The sequence below is a fragment of the Camelus bactrianus genome, chromosome 20 (genome assembly GCF_048773025.1).
Source record: "Camelus bactrianus isolate YW-2024 breed Bactrian camel chromosome 20, ASM4877302v1, whole genome shotgun sequence".
Classification (NCBI taxonomy): domain Eukaryota; kingdom Metazoa; phylum Chordata; class Mammalia; order Artiodactyla; family Camelidae; genus Camelus; species Camelus bactrianus.
In genome coordinates, this window is record NC_133558.1 from 36,066,605 (window position 1) to 36,092,060 (window position 25,456).

Below are 25,456 nucleotides of genomic sequence, written 5' to 3' on the forward strand. Positions count from 1 at the left end.
GTACGAGTCCGCATTGCCGGCTGCGAGGGGAATTACCGCCCGGGAGCCGAGCCCGCCCCCTCCCTGGGGGTGGCCCCACCCTGGCTCTCACCCCTCCGCCCCCCGCCTCCCCCGAGCACATTCCAGAGCGGAGGATGCACGGGGGATGGGAGCCGGGCGCCGCTCCTCCGAGCTCACCCCCGGCCCAGGTGAGCGCGGCCGTCCTCCGGGTTCTGCTCGCCCGGCCGGGATGTCGGTACTTGCAATTGCCGGGGCGCCCCGAGGGCGGACAGGAAAGAAAGGCTTTCTACTTGGCTGGTGGAGGGTTGGGTGTCTGAGTTCAGACAGGTTCCGGGGCGCTGGCTGGCTGCGCGGGCTTTGGAGCGACACGACTCCGGACCTGTTGCGGCCGGTCCCCACCCCGCCCTCGCTGGGCTCGGCACCTGGGCCCGGGAGGAGGCGCGGCCCGGGCGGGACCGAGCTGCCCTCCGCCGTCCGACGCGCGCAGGTGACTCCCCACCTCCCTCGCCCTCCGCTTCCTGGGAGGCGAACCGTCGGCGCGGGCGCGGCTGCGCGCGGCTCGGGGCGCTCCCCGCGGTAAGTGGGGGGCCCGGCTCCCCTCCCCTCTGGGCAGGCGGGCGGGGGGGGGGCAGGGGCCGGGGGCGGCGCGGACCTCCCGGGGGCGGCGGGGAGGGGGCGGCGCGGACCTCCCGGGGGCGCACGCCGGGATCGGACTGGCGCATGGCAGGGTTCGGTTCCTCTTTCTCATCTACTTCTCTTCCCTCAGCGGGTAGTTGAGAGTGAGCTGGAAAGTTTGGAAAGTTCCGTCTCGGGCGGGCTGGGTTCGCGTCCCCGAGGGACCGGTGCCGCCCGCGGTGGACGTTTGATCAGTTTCCTTTCTGCTTGGGGGTCGGCGGTGGGGAGAGTCTGGGGGCGCTTCCCGGGAGGAAGTGCGGCTGGACGGGGAGGGGAGCGCGGGGAAAAGGCGGGAGCCGCGGGTGCACCGGCGTTTAGATCCTTCAGATCCCGCGTGGGGGAGGGAACTCTAAAGGGAAAATAAAAGCAGACCTGAACGCACTCTCCTGTTGGTATCCGATCCCGCATCTGCCCCCAGATTAGTGCTTTTCCAACTTCAGTCCCCCTGAGCCTGAGTCTGTGACCTTGACGAGGTCGCCAGGTCACTCTGGTTCCTGTCAGACTTACAAAACCACTGTTCCGGGTTGCGGAGGCTTTGGAAGGAGAGGAGATGGCTCCTGGGAAGTCACATGGAGACCTTAGCCCATTCTCTGCCATGTTGGGAGAACTGTTACCTGCGTAAGCGGGAAAGCAGACACTGCCTGTGCCACTTGTTGGAAACACGGGCGTAAAGAGACGGTGATGCTTTATAGGGAGGAGACTGGAGGTGGTGGTGGGAGCGCGGGACCGCGTGTCGGCTGCGCACGGAGGCATGAGCTCTTAAATCGCACGCGTTAGCCACTATCTATAAAAATGAGTCAAAAAAAAGTTTCTGTGTTCAAGGAACTGTGTTCAATATCTTGTAATAACCTTTAATGAAATAGAATGTGAAAACGAATATATGTATGTCTATACATGACTGGGACATTATGTTGTGCACCAGAGATTGTAACTGACGGTGCTTCAATTAAAAAAATAAATAAATAAAGTACATTACAGCATCTCAGGCCCAGTGGAGATAAGAGCCCAGGAGGCCAGAACTTTAAGAAAGAGCCGCGCTGGTGGTGAGCAGTCAAGGCGAGACGTTGGTGTCCAACAGACTTCTTTCCAGAACCCCCCTTTTGTTAGGCAGTCTTTTTTGGAGGTAATTAGGTTTATTCATTTTTAGAGGAGGAACTGGGGATTGAACCCAGGACCTCATGCATGCTAAGCATGCGCTCTACCACTTGAGCTACACCCTCCCCCACTCCAGAATCCCCCTTGATAGACATTCTGCCAGGTTCCTGGCAGGCACCTCCCCTCTTTACCTTTCTCACCCCTGGACACATGAGAGAGCCCCAGGGAAATCCATGATGGAGGCTGAGTCAGTGCTGACAAGAATTAGGAAAGGGAACTGCGATGAATGGGACTTAGAAGAGAAAACTGGTCTTTCTTGGTTTTTCCAAAATAACCAAAGAGTGAGATGGTTGGGGGTGGGGAGGGGGTGCGGAGGGTCTTCGTGCTGCTTGATTTCTCACTTTCTTCCTACACTTTCTTGGAATGATAGAGGTTCCCACACCTTCCAGTTTTAAATTCCACCCCTTGCTTTTGGGCTGACAGTACACGTGGTGTCCACACCCATGAAAGGTGCTGGCTATACCGGCAGAGTCTGCCCTCGAGGGTGGGTGGATCCTGGCACATTCTAGGTCCCAGATGCTTCTGAGTTGATTGTGGGAAGCACCACCAGTTGAACAACTGCTGAAAGGGATCACGGAGGGTGATGGAGGCAAACCACACCTCTGATGCTGACTCCGTGATGTCTTCCCTGATTACTCTCTGCAGCGCATTACTTTAACTGTAACTGATGGAACTCTTTGGGACAGGGTAATTCATTTATTATTCTTTCCCCCTTAGAGTCTGTGGTGGAGGTTTTCTTGATTGTGACTTACCCAGGCTCCCTGTGTCACGTTCAATTCCATTGTACAGCTGTGAGTTTCCAAAACATAATGAAGATCCTTCAGGTTTGGAGAATCATGTGTTGAAAATGTGATCCCGGTAAATCAGGCCTCTTCTCTAACGTAAATCTGGTTGGAGGAGCCCTTTGGAAAAGGCTCCACTTAGCTGCACTTAACTAATTATTTGTAAGATTACAAGTTGTCCCTGCTCAGCTAGTTAGGTAAGTTTGCATGTCTCTCCCCCTGGAATTTGCCGAATAGGGGTGTTCCAGGGATGTTCCACAACTTCGCCGAGTCTGTTAAACACAATGTGTAAACTGTACTTTTGTTCGCTGAATTGTTTCTGATTTGGAAGTGGGACGCATTTTAGCACTTTGTGGGTGAATTTGTCATTTGAAAATCAGACTACGTTCCCCCACCCCATGCCCACCATGGAAACAGAATTCTCAGTGATACCTTTTAAGGATCCTATAGGTTAAATTTGATACAAGTAGGGTCCAAGCTCCATCAATCATTAAATCCACCAACATTTCACTGAGAGAATGTGAGGGAGCCTTCAGGCGGCCCTTCCTTCCCCTGGGGTGAGCCGGTGGCCTTTGGCACTGTTTTGAGGTACCCATCCCAGCCCACAAGAGTAGAGTAGGGCTCCCATGGGGACTGGCGCAGCCAGTGGTGGGAGACTGGGTGCTGTGGGCTCCTGACATGGGAGATGGGGGAAGGCTCCAGTTGAAGGGGTGTGTGTGGAGGTGAACTTGAGCTAGAGCAAGTTTGCTCCAGGGAAGGAAGGTTTATTAAGGAGTCAGGAGGCTCACACTGACAGGAGGTAGGCGCAGAGGATCAGGGAGGCCAAAGATGTTTTCAGCAGCTGTGATGTGAAGAAGATGAGCAGATTGGGAGAAATGATGCAATAAGGAATATTCAACCCACTGGGCACATGTCTGGTAGGAAGTACTTCAACACATGATCATGACTGACGTGAGGAACCTTTTCCTCTGGGGACATCTAATGACTACCCAGTGTGTGTTTTGTCTTATTTTCACGCTGTCCTTAGGAGTGAGGCCAGATGTCCCCTAGAGGCTCGTGCCGTTTATCTTTTGAGCTATGTGTCAGACAGTTTGTAGATTGCACCCATCCTTGGGGAAGGTCAGGTCGTACTGGTCAGCCCGTTGAATACTGGCATAGGGTCCAGTGTAACCCCCATGTTACTGGCCTATTTGAAGGAGTTTCTACAAAAGCTGTGTAGTCATGATGTTTAAAGGTGATAACTTTGTCTGGTGCCCTCGCCACTCATTAAACGTACACGCGTTGACTGTTACGCACCCAGCAATGCGTTCTACTCTGGGAATATGAGGGTAGCAAGGTTTTGTTCTTAGATCTCCGGATGCTCACAGTCAGGGACCTGATAATAATTATAAGCACAAACAGATATTAATGGCTCCAATCCCTTTACTTAGTATTTCCTTCCTGCTCTCTGAAGATCCCAGCAGGGATTGTATATGTTCATTAAGGACTTTGTGAAATCTCACCCTAGCGGACCTGAGTCATGGGCGATTTCGGACAAAGTATTTCAATTCTCTTGGCTTCTCAGGTCTTCCACTGGAGCTGGGAAGGGTCTGGGGCATGATCACCCCAGTGCACCCCGTTCTGCTCTCAAGTTCTGTGTGATCGCTTCTTATTGAGGGTACCGCAGAATCACGGTAACTCAGGTGTCCCTCAGGTATCACTGGAATCTCATTATTTCCACTTCCATTGTCAGATTTTCATTTCAAAGGCTTTTAGTTCTCTGTTTATTAGCAGGTGGCTTCTCGGATTGTATAAGCATGACTCACTTGGGGAAGAAAAGGCAGTTTTCAAAGCACTAGAAAGAGGCTTCTTCCACCTCCTTGGCTGTAACAGAGTCAGTCGCCGTGGGATGTCTGTCTGGGCTGTCATTTACACACACGCACAAGCAGTGACGGCTTTGCTTCTAGACAGCACGTTGCTCCAAATATACCCACTCCCATCTGACTCATGCAACAGCTGTTTCCTGATGTTTTTTTAAAAAAGCATTTTTTTTTTTTCAAATAAAGGTAACTTCTGAGTTATTTCTTGGAAAAAAGTGAAATAAAGCTAAGGTGTTTTCAGCGTAAGGAACTGTTGACAGTGTTCCCTGATAATTTCTTTTTTCTTTTTCTTTTTTTTCCCCGTCTCAACCCTTCCTTTGCTTTCTAATCTCTTACTGTCCCTTGAAACTTTTTGTCGGATCTTAGCGTTTCTGGCTTCTTTTTGTCCCTTCTTGTTCCTTCTCCTCCCTTTCTTTCTTTTCCTCAGTTTTCTCTTCAGGTCTTTACTCCTCCTTCTCATCCTTTCTTTTCTCTTCCTACCTCACCTTTCTTTTCTCTGCCCTTCCCTCCCATTCCCTGCTTCTATTTGTTTGTCTGTTTCTCCATCTGTTCACTTACTTATCTGTTTATCTTTCTTCATTTCTATCTGTCATCTCACCCTCTCAGTCTGGGTCTCTATCTTGGTACAGTATAAATTTCTAAAAATCTGTAAAATCCAATTATATAAAAAATTAAACATATTACAAGAGGAATTTCATTCTCTAGTAGCCAAAATGTATTATCAGTAAAATGACCAGCTACCCTTTAATGTTAGATACAATATTTAACAATACGTTTCTAGCATTTTGTGCATTTGAAAAAAATGTGTTCTTTGCCTTCCCAGTGTGACACGGGTACAATGGTCATGTGATTAAAACTAAAGGTTTGCCTTCTTTGGCATAACCTATAATTTCCATCTTTTCTTTGGTTATATTCCGTTTATTAGATAAGCATTTTATCACTACTGTGGAGACTTTCACGTGTCTATTTTTCCAAAAACTTGTAAGTTCAAGTTGGAATAAAATATTCAAATAAAATCACAAATAAGCCAGTAAAAAGAAGGAAATGATGTCACCGAGACTATGTATTGACATGCTGACAGACTTCCTGGGCAGTGAGTTGACATATTTGTTAATTGATGGATTAAAGGCTGGATTGAGGAGATGGTGAAGCAGAGAGACTCCCAGCTCGCCCTCTCCCACAAACACACCAAAATTACACCTACAAACCCACTGAGTTGCACAGAACAGCTACTGAACTCGGCAGAGCATCTCTCGTTTCGAAATACAGGAGGATTCTCACAAAATCCGATAAACAACAAGTCTACACTGACTATAGTATAAATATAAACTGACTATACTTCAACAAAAATACATATACAAAAGAATCAAAGGGATTGCTAAGTACCAGCCACATCTATTGGGGAGAAGTTAAGACTAAGAGAGGAGCCCTGACTTTGAGATCATTTGGAAGTCTGAGCAGAAGAGGAGTGGGGAGAGCAAGGTTTCCACACCTGCACACACACACACACACACACACACACATGCACACGCGCACACACACACGTTATGCAGAGCAGAACATCACCAGTGAGGCTCGGGTCCCCACATGGCCACACCTTCCTCTTCTCCCTCCCTGTTACACTGACCCAAAGGACAAAGAGAAACAAAACAGAGAGCTGCCAGGTGCGTTTTCTGGTTCAGGTCTGATCCAGGCGGCTGTGAGAAGAGCTTTATAAATATCAGCTTTGTCATTGGAGTCTCCCAGGTTAGAACCACGGTCAGAGGCATGAAAGCCCAGTTAGGAAGAGAGATCACAGGGGACCCAGATTCCTGACCATGTGTAATCCACAAAACCTGCCAGTCCGTTTTACAAAGCCAGCAGCATTTTACCCATTAAAAAATGTCCTTCTTTCTGCCTTACTGACTCATTTCCACGTGTGCGAGGCTATAGACAAGTGAAAGGAAGGAGCCAGTGGAGAAGCTTATTTAGAAAACAATGAAAGGTCTGAACTAGTGTGGATTTGCTTTCCAACCACTTTTTGGGGAGGAGTTTCTGGGAAAAAAATAAAAGAGAAGCCCTTTCTTTCAACTGTAATATAGTGATCTAAGCAGACTTGATTAAATGACTCCTGAGGGAAAAGACTGATAAAAGACTGCTGGGCATCGTGTTAGAGGTTCTGATTTTTTTTTAATATGCCTTTTTACACAAATTAGAACTACTATTGTTCCAGGCTAGATACATTATTAACATTTTACATTTTTGGCATTTTTAATTAAATAAATGTTTGTATCCAATTTCACAATTTCCACATCATTACTATTTTTAAGCCCGTCCTTTTTAGTAGTCTGAGATTGCTTTTTTGCCACTCGATATTTATAGCACCTTGACTTTTGAGAGCTGTTCCCCAGCATACCTGTGCAAAATACATTTTTCTGAAGACATTTTATTTACAAACTTTCACTTTTCATAGACGAAGTAGTTTTCCTTAAATGTGTTTGGAGAGCCACTTTTATAGTTCACATTGGAACACATAATTATGTTTTCTTACAGCCCCTGTCGCTCTGTAAATGTCAACATGTACCAAGATGGACCTTTTATTTTCTTAAATGGACCCGAAAGGTGGGACAGGAGGGCATATAACAAGGGTTCAATATTTCTCTCTAGGTGACCCTCGTCGCCTGTGGTGTTTCCATCTGAATACATCGTCTGTGCTATGAATTCTCCTAATGTTCAAAAACTGAGGTTGAAGGACCCTCAGCCTCAGTTCCTGTGGGATCAGGGAATTGAGGGTGAGTGTTGTGAAGTGGGGGGAGAGGCAAGGCAAACAAGTTGGGGGGATGGATGGTTGGAGAGACAGAAATTGATTCCTAGTTATTTCTCCTTTTTCTTTACATGGGGAGGGAAGAACGGAACATAGATCCTGACGTAGGAGGACTGTAAGACAACAGACCTTATCCAAGACAGCGGTGGTGCGGGCTAACCAAAAGGGTGGGGGCACCGATGAATTAGAATGCACCTGCTTGGTGGCCTTCCAGGAGCATCTCCTCCAGTGAGGGGGGTACAGGCAGTGGCAGGTAAACAGGTACCTTGGCTATTTTACATAGTGATAAGTGCTGTAAGTTATTTTAAATAAAGAATTAAGGATGGCAGAGGGGATGGATTCTTTTTAAAATGGGCAGTCTGGAAGACTTCTCTGTGGTGGTGACATATGAGAAGATAGGAGTGAGAAGGAGGAGCATTTCAGGCGGGTGAAACAGCGAGTGCCAGCACAGGAGAATGACATAGGTACACATTTCAAAACATGAATCTTTTTTTGAAACTAGCTTATTTATTTATTTATTTATATTTTTTTATCGAAGCTCCGTCAGTTACAACGTGTCAATTTCTGGTGTACTGCACAATGTCCCAGTCATGCATAGACATACATAGTTTCATCTTCATGTTCTTTTCCATTAAAGGTTATTAACAAGATATTGAAGATCGTTCCCTGTGCTACACAGAAGAAACTTGTAAAAAATCTATTTTTATATATAGCGGCTAACATTTGTAAATCTCAAACTCCCAAATTTATCCCTTTCCACCCCCTTTCCCCAGTGAGCATAAGATTGTTTACTATGTCTGTGAGTCTGCAGAACACATATCTTGGGGAGAATCCCCAAGCGACACTTGGTAACACACCCAGTCTTCTGACAGTGTGCCCATTTGAAATTAGTGTTTCTGGTTTTTGACAGAGATCCATGGATTTATCTGTTTACTTTCACAGCGCTCGGCAGGTTTCTAATAATTCTTTTCAAAGCCCTTTACAAATAGATAATATTTTGTATTCTCAAAAACTAACCTCCATTAACATAAATGTGTGCTTCAACCTTAAAAAGTTCTGCACGGGTATTAGCACTGTTTAAAAAGTGTATATTTCATACTTTAATCAACTCTCATTGTGTTCCAGTAACTTATTAGAGCAGGATATGAATAGCCTATCACTTAACAGTTACGTACATCCTGAGCGTTAATGAATGTGCTTGGCAGAGGCAGTCTGCTCCATCGCAGCACTCCCGGGCCAGGGAAGAAGGTGGGGAGTAAGCCCTTTAAGTGATGGATGAGATGTGATAACGTGCCCTGAAGTGCAGCGGGCAGTCCCTGCTCCATGTCTGGTCCTGGCCCCTGAGAGTTGGGGGTGACCCTGTGTCTGCCTAACCAACTTACTAAGACCTCATCAACTACGTGTAGTTTTTGTTTTTTGTTTTTCTTTCCTTTTCGTTATGGTCCCAGTAACCATAAGGCTGTATTTTCTGGACATTTTGTCCTTGTTCATGTGTTGCTCTGTAAGAATGATTAAGCTCTTTTATATGCAGGGCTTTGAATGACCTGTTACAGTCAACTTAATCCGTGAATGAAAAAAGAGGAAGATATTAAAAAAAAAAAAAAAAAAAAACTGTTGGGGTACTTCGTTTATTAACTTCCTTTTTCCCCAATGCAATACAAACCAGACATATTAACTGATAAGCATTTGGCAAATATGGAAACATGTAAAGAAGTTTTAAAAAATCACCTACGGAACCACCACCCCAAGACAACCACTCTCATTTCTATGTGTGTTTCCTTTTGGTTTCAGATGGATTTTCATTGATTATAACTTTGCTCTTATGTAGTTTGGTAGCCTGCTTGTTGTCTGTAGAACATCCTACTTAACAGAAGCGGTTTTTTTGCATGCTATTACAACTGCTAGAAGGGAAGAGTGGTAGACTGCCTGCTTAGCACGCACAAGGTCCTGGGTTCAGTCCTCCACAAATAAATAAATAAACCTAGTTACCTCCCCCCCACCCAAAATTAAAAAAAAATTAAAAAGTAACTAAAAAGAACTACTAGAAACATCTCCTGACTTTTGGGGTTTTTTTTTGTTTGTTTGTTTGTTTATTTATCCGGCGTTTGCAGATGGGTGTGTATAATGTTGTTTATTTAGCTTCCAAAAAAATGAAGCTGAACTCTGAAGGCTGACTCAGGAGAATCCAGGAAGAGAGAGCGTAGGCAGGTCTTTGTCAATCCTGAGTAAAAAAAAAGCTTCCCTAAGCACCCCTCTACTTCCAAGCAAAGTTAGTGCGTTTGTGGGAATCTGAGATCTTTTCAGCGGCAAAAATAAATACCGTGTTAGAATTTTAAAGCTACGGGTGCCCCGGAACCCAGCTGGTCCCACGTTGTAGGACTCTGTCCAAAAATATGTCCTCTGCTTGATTACGTGTGGAAAGAGCATGCTCAGTAAGAAAGTAAGAGAGAAATAGGGCCTTATTACTAAATAAAACCCTTCCATATGTTACTATCTAACCATCGCTAGCAGTTTTTATGATGGGTGGAGCGTAAGGCTTTTGTCTCATCTAGACTTGATAGACACCCTTGGCCATCAGGACTGTTACTTTACCTGTGTTCCTGGTGGGGAACATGGGGTTTAGAGCTTGGAAACAACATGGCTGAGCGGGGCTTACAAGCAAGATGTGCTGGAACCGAAGTCCAGACTGGGCCATCTTTCCCACTCTGGGTCAGTGAGCCAACCTGTGATTTGTCATTTGCCCTTAAAATAACTCAACTTCCCCATTCCGCGTAACTGAAGACTCCTTTTACAGGTCACCCTTACTGTTCCCTTTAGACCACACATTCCAGTTTTTCAACTATTCTTTGGGGCACATTCTGCCCCCAGACCTTACTCAATCCAGTAATTGTATAGCTAGTTTTATAATGTGAATTCAAACCTTTGAATTTATTGTATGGGGTTTAATCATGTTCATGTTGATCAATTATTTCATCACTCTGAGGTAACTGGGAATATTGATTCTGGCGTCTTCTGTATACGCTGTTGTTCAGTTCTGCAGACTGAATCAATGCCTTTTCTATTTATTCACCCAAGTAGTCGTTAAACACAATGATCAGGACACAGCCAAGACGGAGCCCTTTGGCACAGCATGAGTTACAGCCCATCAGGATGACCTGTTCCATTCACTGGCGTTCCTGGAGTAGTAATATCATGATAAAACATAGTTCAGGAATAGTTTAGATGCTGGTCAATGAGTAATTTGCTGTAATTTCACCTGCATTTGAAGCCATGCATGGAAATACTCCTCTGCAGTCAGACTGTTGAGTATATGTTCTCTCCATTAAAGGTTTATCTTTTTTCCTACAAATTTCTCTACAAGAGTTACTCAGTACATCCTTCCAGATGGTAGTGAATGATTATGTTTTAATGTCATTAATGTAAACAGATGGCCTTTATATATTCTTACATTTTGAACTACAGTTTAGACTGGGGATGTACATATATAGAAGGGCAGCCGATAGAAACAAACCCTGGAATTATTTTGCTATGAACGTGATCCCCCCATCCTCTAATTAAAGGAGATTAAGGAAACTGAGACATGGTTAGACTTTGGGCAAATGTCATTTTCATTTGGGATTTATAAAATGAGTTGGAGCTGGGTAGTTTGGTCCTTTTCATGAGTTTGATAAAGATGGGTGATTCTGTTGGTGACCCGTGCGTGGAGATGAGACATCGATCCCCACCCTCTGTGACCACCTGTACCACGGATGCATGTAGCCCTTCGCTTGCTTTGACCCGCACTACTGGACCATTTTGTTATATGTTACTACGAAGCTAGCTTAAAATCTGTTAATAAGATTGGATGCCAAAATTAGGTATCAGATTGCCATTGGCAGCTTGAGTATTACAGTCAATTTTTAATTTAATAGTAGCTTCTTTAATGTTTTAATTGTCACCTTAAATTTCTGGTAATTGAAGTTAAACATAATCTTGGCAGCTAAGAATTTGAAGAAAATTTGATTATGATTTTCCATTGTGCACTTTACCCCATGGTTTTATAAGACAGGGATGTTCTGAGATATCTTTCATAAAACACTTTCTCGCCTTCTTTAAGTAGACGTTTTGATGTATATCATCGAGTCAGTCCTCCCGCCACTAAAAAAGTGATTTGAGGCATTCTTTTCTCAATATTTGAAAGACTGTAAAATGTTCCTTAATGAAATTTGCTAGCCATTGAAGTTATGTCAGAGAACTGGTTTTATAATAGCATATAAACCAGAAAAAAAGACACTTGAAATTACTTACGGATTGTACATTAATTTTTTACTAAATTCCTTTGTTTTACATTTTTTAAGGTTTAAAACAAAGATAATCTTATGTGTCCGTATATTAGCTTCCTAGTGCTGTGATAACAAAATACCACCTATTTTGGCTTAAAACAATAGAATTTATTCCCTCAAAGTTCTAGAGGCTAATAGTCTGAAATCGAGGTCTCCTCAGGACCACGTTTTCTTTGAAGGCTCTAGGGGAGAGTCTGTCTGTGATTTTTCTCTTAGGTCTGGTGTTCCCAGAAATCATGGGTATTCCAGTCTCTGCCTCTCTACTCACTTGGAGTTCTTCCTACGCATTTATGTCTTGTCTCTCCTTTAAGGACAGTCTTACTGGACTAGGACCCATCCTAATAGAATATGACGTCATCTTAAGTTGACGACATGTGCAAAGAAGAGCTTTTTCCAAATAAGATCACATTCACCAGTACTGAGGGTTTGGACTTGAACATATTTTGTTGGAAGGCACGGTTGAACCCATAACAGCATTTAGTAGTTGAATCAAAACAGCCTACGACAGAAGTTGGGAATAAGAACTCAGAGACCTTGGTGACTCTGCCCTTTTTGGTATTATCTTTCAGTCAAAGACCTGATGTGGGGCCATCTGCTTGCGTAAGACGTCATCATAACCTCAGACAGTCATTTAAGAAGGCTGTAACTTCTCCTTGGAGCCTTTTCCCACTGACCAGGCCTTTTCATCGAATCTTCTTTGATCAGAAACCATAAACAAATTGAGACTAGGTTTGGCTGCTTGCTTAATACTGCAGTTGCCAAAACAGGGAATGACATTGCAAATGGGATGACAGAAAACACTAGCTTTTTTTGAATCCTAAAAGACTCTGTGACCAAATGTTTTTGTATCTTTATAGTAATTATACTGTAACAGATTGTTAACATGTAAAAGAGCAATAATAGAATAATGATGATTATGGTAAAGGCTAAACACTGTAAGGGCATGGACTTATTTATTCGTTAGAATGACCTAATGTCGTGAACAGGGCTGTCAGCCTTCTCTCTGTAGGTGACCAAGCTGAGGTCCTTTGTCCAAAGAGCTTCACAATAATTGGGGAAGCAGGCTTTGAACCTCCCAGTGTGACCCTACACACAGCTGTCACCCTCCCTGCTATACGATGTTTTTGTTTTTTGTTTTCTATTCAAGGCATGTTCTCACCCGTACAATTTGTTTTGAGATGATTGTAGATTCACTTGCAGTTAAGATTGTAGATTCCTTGTATCCTTACCCAAGTTCCCTCAGTGGTAGCATCGTGCAAAACTGTAATTCTCTATCACACCCAGGACATTGATATTGACACTGTCAAGATTCAGAACGTTTCCATCACCGGGAAAATCGCTCTTGTTTACAGCCACGTCCACCCATCTCCTACCACAACCTTTATTTATCTCCCGGCATCCACCAGTCTGATCTTTTTTTTTTTTTTTAATTTTTATTAAGGTGTCATCGGCTTACCATGTTAGTTTCAGGTGTCCAGACAAGTGATTCAGTTATACATATGCGTACCTATATATTTTTTTCTTTTCAGATTCTTTTTCATTATATATTATTACAAGCAATTGAATGGAATTCCCCGTGCTCTACAATAGGTCCTTGTTGTTTATCTATTTTATATGTAGTAATGCGTGTTAATTCCTGACACATGATCATTTTTATAATTTTGTCATGTCAAGAATATTATATAAAGAAGACTTACAGAAATGAAATCATGCAGCGTGTAATCTTAGGGGGTTGGCGTTTTTCACTCAGCATAATCCTCTAGCGATTCACCCAGGTTGGTGCAGGCGTCAGAAGGTGACTCACTGTGGTGCTGACTGGTGTTCCCTGGTATGCGTGTACCGCAGTTTGTTTAATATTCACCTGATTAAAGGACTTGGAGTTGTCTCCAGTTGGGAGCTATTGTGAATATAGCTGCTGTGAACATTCACCTACAAGTTTTTGCATGAAGATAAACTTTCATTCCTCTGGGTTCAGTCCCAGGAGTGCGGTTGTTGCCCCATGTGTTAATTGCATAGTCTGCATAAGTGCATGGTGTTAATTGCATTTAGTTTTGTAAGGGAAACTGCCAGACTGTTTTTCAGAGTGGCCCAAGAATTGAAGTCTATTTTTTTCACATTTTATTTTTTATTGTTTTGGGTGGTTTTTTTGGGGGGAGGAGAGGGGTAGGTAATTAGGTTTATTTGTTTATTTATTTTTAAACGGCAGTGCTGGGGATTGAACCCAAGACCTCGTGCATGCTAAGCATGCCCTCTACCACTCAGGTGTACCCTCTTTCCAAGAAATCTATTTTTTTTTTTTATGTTGTCTATATCTTTTGTATTTTCAAATTTAACCTTTGGAACTTATACTGTCTGCAAATGACCCTAAGAATTTGATATCAAATGCAGTGCATAGTGGTTTTGAGGCCAGGGTTTGAATCACGTACTTTACAAGGCTGTTTTTCTGAATGGGTCACTTAACTGGCAGGCGGCCTAGTGGTCTGCTCAGCTTTTGTATCATGGCGACATTTTCTTTTTCTCTCCTCATTAACTCTATCCTGTATGTTAAAAGAATACCCTTCCTGGGGCTTTTAATGGTTATTCGGCAAGCCATGCGTTTTTGCATGTTTAAAGGGACACCCAATTAATTTTGTTCTCCAGTAAATCCCTTCAGTGATTGAACCCTTGAAAGTGCTGTATTAAGTCTGTAGCTAAACACAGGTATTGTTTTATTGCAGCCGCCATTTTTGTGGGTATAATTACCTCGTTCTCCATCCATTAAAATTTGTTTGTGGACAGTTCCTTCACAGGTACCCCTTGTAAAAAGCTCTTGTAATAAATGAATTACACTAGGGCAGTGGTTGAAGAGAGCCTCTCCAGTGGAATAAATCAAGTGTGTTTATTTCTTATCTTTTTTTTTTTTTGTTAAGTATTTTTTTGGGGGGAGGGGTGTGTGTGTGAGGAGGGGAAGTAATTAGATTTATTTATTTATTGACTTTTTAAGCAGAGGTACTGGGGATTGAACCCAGGACCTCGTGTGTGCTAAGCACGCACTCTAACACGGACCTATACTCTCCCCCTCTATTTCTTATCTTAACTCTTGTACATAAAATCTCAACTTCAGTGCTGTTGCATTTTTTCCTACGATGTGTTTTTCTGCATCATATTGGATTAGTCCTATAGTGGTTCGCTTTTTTTTTTTCTCATTTTCAGTTGTTTTTCTTTCCTCCACAATTAACGCTTCCTCTGTGTCTTCATGGATTTATTTTGCTTTCATCATCCTAGTGACCTCTGTTTTCTCCAGCTTACACATAGTTCAGGAATGAATTTCATTTCGTTGCAAAGTACATATTTGCATCGGGAAAGCTCAGAAGTGGGTATGGTTTTTTTAAAGCACCTTAGGCATTTTAATTTCCAAATAAGTCATAGGCGCTTAACATGGCATGCTACAGGAATTCAAAAGTTAAGTTTAAAAAATTTTTAGGATTTTGATGAGCGATCAGCAGTTACCTCCCGTTTTTCACAATCACCAATAATCGATGTGATTTTCATGTGATCGCTGGATTTTTGTCCCTTCGTGGGCTGGGATTATCCGATGAAACCCACACTTCACTGAACCTTATGAGGTATGTTTTCATCAAATGGATTGAACCTGTCAAGCAAATAAAAACCTTATTTCTTTGCTAAAAATGAGTGTTATGTGCAAAAACATGTGTTTGATGAACATCGGAAAGGTCATTAATTAGTAGTATGATGTCATGCATGAGAGGTGAGTGTAGGAGTTGAACTTGATGAAGACTTCTCAGCCTTGGCACTATTTACATTTTGGACCAGATAACTCCTTTCTGTGGGTGGCTGTCCTCGGCACTGAAGTCTGGCAGCTTCTACACACTCCATGCCGGTAACATGCCTCCCCACAATCTTAATCTATAATTAAAAACATCCCCAGACATTTGTCTTGCTTGAGGTGGTGGTGGGATGAAGTCTCGCCTGCTGAGAACCACCGGCCTTGAACAAAATGTCATTAGCAGAAAGGTGGCACCTTATGCATCAGTTGAGAAATTAATGAAAGTTTCTGCACTGGATCTCTGGTGTGTGTCAAGAGATTCATTTTAGTTAGGTAATGAAAGAAACAAATGTTACTCCTTCATACCATGTCTCTCACACTAGCAGACAGCCTGGTATTTCTTCCTTCTCTTGCCCATGGAGGAGAGAGAGCGTGTTACCCCAAAGCTCCACCATAATACCATTTGGGGCAGGAAGAATGAGATGCTCAGAATGCAAACGCCGCATTTCCTTTCCTTCATGACTCCTGTCTAGGATTAGTGACTCTCGTTACATCTTTTCAGGTAAGGATGTAATCAATGGTGATGGCTTCCTGGGTTACCCTCCCAAAACAGGTTTGACTTTTCGTAGTCCTGAGACCCAAAAGACTGAGTTAAATGGAAAGTTGTAAATTAGGGCGGGGCTGCTGTCAGAGATGTTTTTGGTCAAATCAGCCTTTCAGTGCCTGTAGCACATCACAGAGTTGTACTTTGTATGAATCCACCCAGTGGAGACCGTGACTTCAAAAGACTGCAAAGTCCCTGATTTGATTGAAATAAGGTCCAGTCCAGTATCCCACGCAGTGAATGAATGAGAGAATGAATGACAACTTTGTGGGCATTGTGAGGGGTGGGGCGTGAGCTTGGCTAGGCAGATTTTGAGTCCTAAGAGAAATCCGAATTGCCTTTGAGGTCCTCCATTGCCTTGTCACCTCTGTGCTATCAAGCCATCAAATCTCAGGAGTTCGTGCTTTGAACCATCGCTTGAATGTCCTTGTCACGTCCTCACTGGGGGTTTGAATACCAAAATGCTCTTCTAGCTGCTTGTTTCCCCTTCACTCCCCTGACACTGACAGACTGATTGTTTTAAATGCAAGTTTTGTTGAATCACAAAAATCTCCAGTGTCCCTCCATACCTGGCACCATTTTATCTGTTCAACTTTACCTCCTCCCCCTAATGAAGGGATCCTGATTTCCAGTAGACCAAGGTTCTTCTCTTTGTTTTAATTAACTGCTTATGTCCAAATCCGTTCCTGCTCTGTGCTTTTGCTTATGTTTTACATTCTTAGGTGGGATGAAAATGTTCCTTCTTGCCTCCTGACCGTATTCCGACTCACCCCGGGTTCAGATGAACCCCACCTCCTGCCCAGGACTATTCATCACTCTTACTCTATATTGATCTTTACTTGCTTTTATTCTGAAAGCACTGACCACACACAGTATTCATCTTGACCCTTAGCAATATATGTGTTTGTTCAAAGGGGTAACAGACAGTTTCGTGTGTTCGTTTTTGTCTCCTCATCTCATTAATATTTCATCAGTATATATGCCTAACAATTTACTCAGTAAAAATTTGTATTAACGGCTGGCCAGGCATTGGTTTTATTCTAATTCAATTTTAACATATTTTGATACCCAAACCAAAAAGGCTTATAGAAACTGATCCTACCATCTGTAATCCCAGATTAAAGTTCAGAAGGATGGACTGTCGGGATGTCACAGAATGAAGATGGGTTTTCTGCCTGAGAAACTAAATTTAGAGGTACATTGGAAAAACAATATCAACTAGCAGTCTGTAGAAAGAAATCTGGCTGATTTGTGATGGATATATGAATTATGGGATTAGTCATGCCACTCTGGATTTGAAATGTACATGATATTGAGCTACTGGGAGTGAAAATGAGTTGAAGTAAAAATGACAATTGACATGGATTATAAAACATCTGATTACAGCATTCTAACGGATCTTGATTTCCTTCTTTTTAAACACCCAGATACCGCCCGTCACTGCGCGAATGGACTTTTGAAAGTGCTGTTGTCAGAGATTTGCCAGCATGGAGACCTCATCAATGCTTTCGTCACTGAATGACGAGTGTAAATCAGACAATTACATTGAACCTCACTACAAGGAATGGTATCGAGTGGCCGTTGACACGCTGATTGAACACGGATTGGATGCGTACCAGGAATTTCTTGCCAAGGAACGAGTGTCAGACTTTCTAGCTGAGGAAGAGATTAATTATATTTTGAAAAATGTCCAGAAAGTGACGCCAAGTACAGCACATGGCCCTGATAATTCCTGCGACGATACCTCCTCTTCGGGGACTTACTGGCCCATCGAGTCGGACGTGGAAGCTCCAAACCTTGACTTAGGCTGGCCGTGTGTGATGCCTGGACTCTCGGGGGGCACCCACATTGATCTCCTCTTCCATCCACCTAGAGCACAGCTACTTACAATTAAGGAGACGATTCGGAAGATGATAAAAGAAGCCAGAAAGGTAACATTTCTATTTCTAAATGAAAACTTTGAAACATCTGGAAGGCATCAGAGTAGTGTATCAGATATATATGTATATGTATGTTAATGAAAGGGTCTTTATGTGCGTGGACCATGCCAATCACTTTCCGGAAATACACCTCTGGATACGTGCGAAGGTGGTTCTTCCCGTGCTTTGCAAATATCTGAGAGGGTGGGGTTAGGTCCCTGCTGCACGTGGAGAATTTCATTCTCCTTGTAATGTACGTCCACTTGAGAGACCTTCGTGCATGAAAGTTGAGGTGTGTGGACCAGGAAGGAGATAATGATGCGTTCATAGTCTAAATCACTTAAATTTTCCTTAATCTCTGAAAGGAAGTATGTTGTTGGTAAATCTGGTAAAAATTTCTCAGTTCTCAGCAGGACTGAGCCCTAATTCTTGCTCTGGATCTAGCCGATCCTATTAAATAAACCATAGACTTCTTTATTTTCCTCCTGAGTTGTGTGGAAACAGTATAAAATCAGGCATGAGAGTGTAAAATTCTGGAGGAAGTTCTGGAGGTGCTCAGCATCTGAGGGACTTGGCACTCTTCATTAAATATTTATGTGGGTTGATAAACCTCAGACATTCTGTTTTAGAGCTCAGATAAATCTGCAGAAATGTCCTTTTAATCAATCTAGTAGGCCCTTTGGAAACTACAACCAAATATCCCGGGCTGTTTATTGAGTTTTAAAATGGATGAAGACAGTTACGATTGTTCACTTATGAAGTGTCTATTTCTTCATTACAGAAACGACACAGTATAGAAATTTAGATCCAAAAGGGAACTTAGGATGCACGCATACATGGCATTGCTTTCTTTCATGTCAACAAGACACAGAGATGCTGGGGAAAGCGTGCTTTTATGAAGTACAGACATTTTGGACCCTTGAAACCCACGTGCAAGTTTGCAAGACAGATAACTAAGAGCCCCCCCATTCTAGTTTGTGTCACCCAGGATTACAGGGCTAAGGTCAAATGCAGGCTTTGCAAAAAGTAAGGTGTCCCCCCCCCACCCCCAAACCTCTTAAGCTCAAATACCCTGACTTTTTTTTAGCCTTGTTAACTCCTTTAGCAGGATTCCATTAACGGAAGCACTAATCTATTCCAGTTGTTAAAAATTAGTCATGGAGTCAGGCACCCCGGTAGGTGTCCAAGCTTTCAGTGAACACATTGAACTGTCAGTTCAGTTTTCTGAACTGAACCATGAGAATTTGAAAAACCGGGCCATCCTACGCCTGCGAACAGACTTTACAGCTGGATTTTGTAAAATGAGAGCAAAAGTCAAGACAATACATGAGTCCCTGTAAAGATGAAATGACAAACGTCCAGCACCAATGTGTGTAAATTTCTGTTTGGGGAGCCGCGTTCCTGAATGACCGTGTTAAGTGAAAAGTACACCAGTGAAGCTTCGTGTTTGCGTTTGTACCGTGGTGAGCCTAGTCATTGGCTTAGTGAACCTGCACCATAGCTAGTTGCCTGTGGGACACTGTGTTTCCGTGATGCAAAATGAAATTCAGGAGCTGCCATGAGGTCTTGGGCTCCTGTTCACGGAAACTGAACGTTAGCCATGACCTTCTGATGTTTTTTTTTTCTACCTAATGTGGCAGCTCTTTATTTAGGGAGCCTCTAAAAGCCATATCCTGATCGTTGTCTGCTGGGAACTCCCACTTGAATTAGCGAATTGAAGAACTCAAAGTCCGGGCTGTAAAACCGTATTATCATCTTTTGCTTCTCTTTCACAAAACCCAAGTGGCATAAAATCAGAAAGAGTTTTCCCTTTATGCATCCTCAGGGTACGTACAGTCCCTTGTATGTCCATATCCAAGCTGAATTCAAAGAAAGAGAATTAGTTGAACTTTATAAATTGGGTATATTTGAAATTGAATATAAATCATAACAGATAACTTAGTGGTTTGGTTTTGTTTTTTCCAAAAGCATTGGAGAAGGTGTTCGTTTCTAACCAGGTACAATAAATACTAAGGTCAAATGGGCTATAAATGCCTGGGGTGTATATTCCTCAAGTATTTTGGAAATTGCTTCCTATGTCACTATGTTTATTGGAAGATTTTTGAAGGCTCCAGCACTCCAGGGAAGAAAAAGTTACTGACCCCATTTTTACAAAATTTGAGACTATTCAGCTCATAACTGAGCAAGATTTTGCAGAAAATGTTAAAATAGGAAGAACAAATATTATTATGAAATGTCAGCTTGTGGGAAGACATTGTCTTTTTAACTTTCTCTCTGCTGTTTGTGACTATTATTCACTCAGCAGATAAGTCAGGGTCTTATAAACCTTCAGAATCAATGGAAGCTTATTTTGATGATAAACTTCCTCTTCTTGAACAATCTTCAGAGGACAGATTCTCTTTCTTGGCCAATCAGTTACCATGGCATTATAAAGAGGATGATCTTTTTTCTTTTCATAAAGTGCTTGAATAATGTTCGTTTTAATGGCTAAGGTAAAGATTCCCGCCTCCACGTTTTGCAGGGAGAGTCGTTTGTCAATCCACATTGTGAAACTCTTTGGAGAGATGAGGTCCTAACAAGCAGGGCTAGGAACCAGCAAAGCAGAACCCAGGAAACCATCTCAGAGAAGAATTTAAATTCGTTTTCCACTGTTGTGTTTGCAATTGAGATAAGGTGCTTATGAAAATAAATGTCATATAGTGGAAAAATCTTAAAATAATGAAAAGAATCCAAAAACAATCTTCTTAGAGATCCAGACATTTGAAGTCTGATCATAACCAGCAAATTCCCCTTCCAGGCCTTTGGGAGAGGAAATAAAAGTGGTACTCCATCTCATCTCTCTTGATTGGAAATACTTTGTTTTTGAATTTCACTAATGTATATATGCATTTACTTACCTACAGTCATATAATCTCTGAATCATTCTGCTTTTAGAAGCAGAATGTAATCTTATTGTATTTCAAAAATCCATAGATTTATTTTTATTTATTCATTTTGTTTTTGCCAGTTGTCACTTAGAAGTTATTTACAGGTTTTAATTTTTTTTCTTTTGTTTCCTTTTTCCCCCCCTTTTGTATATTTACTTATTTGGTTATTTCAGAATTTTCTTTTAGGAAAATCCAATTACAGGTAACATGTTGTGTACTAAGCAGATTTTATTTTTATTTACTGGCTCTTTTTCTAACCTCTTTCTATTTTTCACTATGTGGTTGACATAATTACATTTAGTTCAAATTTATAAGTCTGGTAACATCTAACAAGACTTTTCCCAGGCAATTATTTGTCTTTCAAGAGGTGTTCCCAAGATGATATATGCATTTATTCCTAATTACTGTGAATACCTCTTATGAAAGGAGCCTTTCTAATTACTTGAAAAAGTCATCTTTCATTAAAGTCATTTTTCTTCTAGCCACTCAGAGATAGATATCCATAAAGTAATAGCTTCTGATAGTCCTGAATATGGAAGTTTTTAACCAGAATGCTGTTTGCCTCTCTGCTTCCTAATTCTAGGCTGGCTTCTTTTGTGAGAGGTGACTCTGAACTCTTGTGAAATACGGAGTCGGGGAGACACAGAAGCAAAAGTCTAGTGAGAATTAGGGCAGAGTAGTTCCTGAGGTGCTCTGTCCCGCATCTTCTGTGCTTAGGTCTTGGTTCCTCCCCGAGTTACCATTCCTGGGTGTGGCTGTTATGGCCCAGGGCGATCTTAGTAATACAAAGAAACATTAACTACCAGTTGGTCCCATGGCGGCAAAGGGAAGGTGAACTGATGGTGGGGACTCTTCCTGGGATGTGACTTGTGTTATAAAAGTAGGACTAGATCTGGGGTGGGTGGGGGACAGCTCAGTGGTTAGAGCACCTGCTTAGCATGCACGAGGTCCAGGGTTCAATCCCCAGTCCCTCCATTAAAATAACCAACTAAATAAATACACCTAATTACCTCCCCCCAGCCAAGAAAAACAAAAACAAAAACAAAAAGACCCCACAAACAAAACAAATCAAATATTAAAAAAGACATATCTAGAACGTTAGAAAAAGTTTTTAAAAAAATAAATGAGACTAGAGGCTTGATTGCTAACTAGTTATGGATTGAACTAGTCATTATACCTCCCCGGGCATCTTCACTTATTTAATGAAAGATATGAGGCAAAACCTTTTGGTGTTTTTTAAACCTGATGTTCCTACCCGGATCTCTAATAGTGCTTACCAACTCAAGACGATTGCAACATCACAGACTCCTCGCTGAATGAGTTCACTATGCGAATAATATTTATCCTGTCACAGCGTGTCACCTTCACCGCCACTGCTTGCAAGCGTATCCCTGGCAGCTGAGTGAAATAAATGTGTGGGTCCATCAGTGCCTTTATTAGACTTGGGTTCTCTCCCTCCTGATCGTCCCAATTTTTAGCAAGAATTTCCTCTCTGCACCCTCCCTATTCCCACGCTTACTGTGAATATTTCATTCGTTGAGTCAAAATTAGTTTCTTCCAGGAAAGAGCTTTTGCTTCGTCAGATTCAGTGCCATTAGTATCCTGTGACGTTAATTTGAATACCTCTTCTTTGAATAAAATGCTTTATATGTATATACGTGTGTGTGTGAGAAAAAGACAGTGAGAAAGAGAGAAATCTTGTTAAAAATCGTGTTCAAATTGGAGTGACTTCGCACCTTCCCTGTGACCCTGTATGTATGCACATACTCTTCCTATGCCAAATTCCCGACGCTCTCCAGAGGTGACACAGTCCACATTCTCCTCATCCATCCCCTGCTTCTGTGTTCCACCACTGCCGATAACGCTGGTGATTTACGGGAGAGGAAAGAGGAAAGAACCTTAATTGCAAAATGGATTTTTGAGCTTCCTTGATTGACTTCATAACTTACACAGGCAAAAAGCTACAGCCTTGGTTTTTTGTTTGTTTGTTTTTTATTTGTTTTGAATTGCCCAACTTCAGATAATGCTGTTTTTCAAAGAGGCTTCTTGAGATGACAGGAAGGCTGTGAACCTTGGAGCCAGTGAAGGCGGGGTTGAATCCCAACTCAGACAGCTGTTTCTGTGAGACGTTACATTGCAGTCTCTCTGAGCTTTAGTTTTCCCGTCTGGAACGTTGAGATGCTAATAGTCCTAGCATCCTTGGACTTTATGTGGCTGACTCTGTTGAGACGACGAGGACCTCTCCTCCTCCTGTTTCCTCTTCCTTCACCTCCTTCTCCTCTTACTACATTATTCCTGACCTTTATTTGGTCAAAAAAAAAAAAAAATCCATCAGCCTGTATTTTGGCATCTCTGTGATTTCTTCTTTAAAAGTGAGAGCCATGACTAACCAAGTCCAGTCTCTAACAAGACAGCATCTTACCAGGAGTGCCTGCTCGGGTTATTAGCTGTTGGTGAAATGTCTGTTTCCCGGAAAGACTCAGACACATTTCTGAAAGTTCTTGGTGATTATGCACACTGCATTAGAGAGCAACCCAGCATTTCCCCAATGTTATGGCTTAAAAGGTTCAAAATGGGAAAATATTGATTCCACAAAAAGTATGTACATTTGAAAACAGCACCTACTGAGAAGACAGCTTAGATATATATTTTATGCTCAGTATGTGCAGTAAAGACATCTTTTTTTATGCACAGCTATTAAGAGTTGAAAAAATTCTTGGGATGGGGGTATTGCTCAGTGGTAGAGTGTGTGCTTAGCATCCACAAGGTCCTGGGTTCAATCCCCAGTACCCCCTCCAGATAAATAAGCCTAATTACACCTCCCATCCCCCCCCCAAAAAAAAACTAAAAAAAAAAATTTAAATAATACCTAAATTTCATTGAGATAGAACTTAACGATCTTGCAAACTCAGATGCCTTTAGGGCCAAGCCAGAAAAATAAATCTGCAGAGGAGAAAGGGCAGATGGTATTCTGATAGGGAGCCAGGGAATCATGAATGAGGGGAACCAGGCTTGGCTCTGCAGGCATTCTTGTTTAAAATGTTACAAATAAAATGTAGTTTGCATCTGAATGAGATGATAAGCTTAGAACCTCAGGTCCGAGTTGACGCATCTTATCAAAAGTCAACTTTCATGAGATTAAAGGGATGTAATCTTTCTTTTGCTTATCTGTCCTCCTAAGGAGATATGACATGTGTTGGAGGGTTGCTGTTTTGAGGCTTTTTGAGATGGTCTATCACACCAGGCTGACATTTTTTATTGAAAGGATTCTCTTGCAGTTGCCACAGATTCATCATGCAGCGTATCCTTTTATAACAGTTTTTCACGTCTTAGTCATTCTTCAAATTACCTTGAGAAAATTGGTTGGATTGTATCATCAGGACTGGAGCTAGCATCTGACTTTAAGCAGTGCATTCACATTATGTAATCTACTGAGAGCAACGTGTACTGTTACTGTTACATGTCATGTCCTGTTAAGCGTTTTACATGCCTTACCTTACATTGACCTTCACAACACCCCTGTAAAATAGGTATTTTTATTATCTGTATTTTACTGATGAATAATCTTGCTTTCTTGTGACAGGTACGCTCAGTCAGTGGTAATGATCCAAAAAGGGTCATGATCGTAAAGTATCCATGGCTGCATTCTCAAGTTGGGGTGTTATGGGTCTGGGATGGAGACCAGTTGGTGGAGATGTGGAAGCAGCAGTTTCTCCGTGGGCCGGGCACAGGGGCGTTTGGGGGGTTACTGTTACAAGTCAGAAATGACATTCCTGGAACTGACAGGAGGTTATGATCCGTTAATGGGGTGTAGCACCTAGAATGTGGACTAGGTCAGGAGGCATTGGAAAGAATTGGGTTCTCTGAGTTCAAATAGAGGAAAACTTCGAAGACATAAGAGAAGGGCGGCCAATGAGGTTGTCCTTTGGCTTCTGCTGGGTTCAACGCTGACTGGCTCAGCGTGACTGTGGCCATCCTTAACAGGAGAAGAGTAGGGCGGGCAACTCATTCATTCAGCAAATATGTGTTTGATGTCTGCTGCATGTCAGATACAGTTCTCAATTCTGAGGATACATAGGAGAATAAAGGAGCAACGAAACCCTGACTTTGGGGGAGGGGGTAGTTCAATGGTAGAGCACATGCTTAGGATGCTTGAAGTCCTGGGTTCAATCCCCAGGACCTCCTCTAAAAATAAAGCTAATTACCTCCTCTTACCCCCCAAAATAAAGAAATATATATATAATTTGAAAAGCTCCTGACTGTGAATGGCACTTATATACAAGTAGGGAGATACAGCTAATAAGTGTAATACATGAGGAATGCTATGGAGAAAAACAAAGCAAAACACAGGAATGGTCAAGTAAGGAGGACTGAGAGTGGTGGTGGCTGTTTGCTCATGATTTTATTATTTTTTTAATTCTAATTTTTTATTGAAGTATAGTCAGTCTACAATGTTGTGTCAATTCCTGGTATCCAGCATCATGTTTCAATCATACATATACATACATATATTCCTTTTCAGATTCTTTTTCATTATAGGTTTCATTATAGGTTTCATTATAGGTTACTCCAAGAGATTGAATAGAATGCTCTACAGTAGGACCTTGTTGTTTATCTATTTTATGTATAGTAGTGTGTATCTGC

The 25,456-nt window shown here is 42.4% G+C and overlaps 1 protein-coding gene across 3 annotated transcripts in view; it reads left to right on the forward strand.

The window, feature by feature from the left end:
• The first annotated feature begins 80 nt into the window (after positions 1 to 80).
• FAM83B (family with sequence similarity 83 member B) overlaps positions 81 to 25,456 on the forward strand; it is a 71,423-nt gene continuing 46,047 nt past the window's right edge. The window contains exons 1-3 of one of the 3 annotated variants that reach the window (XM_074348945.1): positions 208 to 576; positions 7,118 to 7,242; positions 17,394 to 17,897. In XM_074348945.1, coding sequence (XP_074205046.1) covers positions 17,454 to 17,897 — 444 coding nt within the window. In that variant the 5' untranslated portion in view covers positions 208 to 576; positions 7,118 to 7,242; positions 17,394 to 17,453. The other 2 variants (XM_010973911.3, XM_074348944.1) reach the window with 2 other exon arrangements.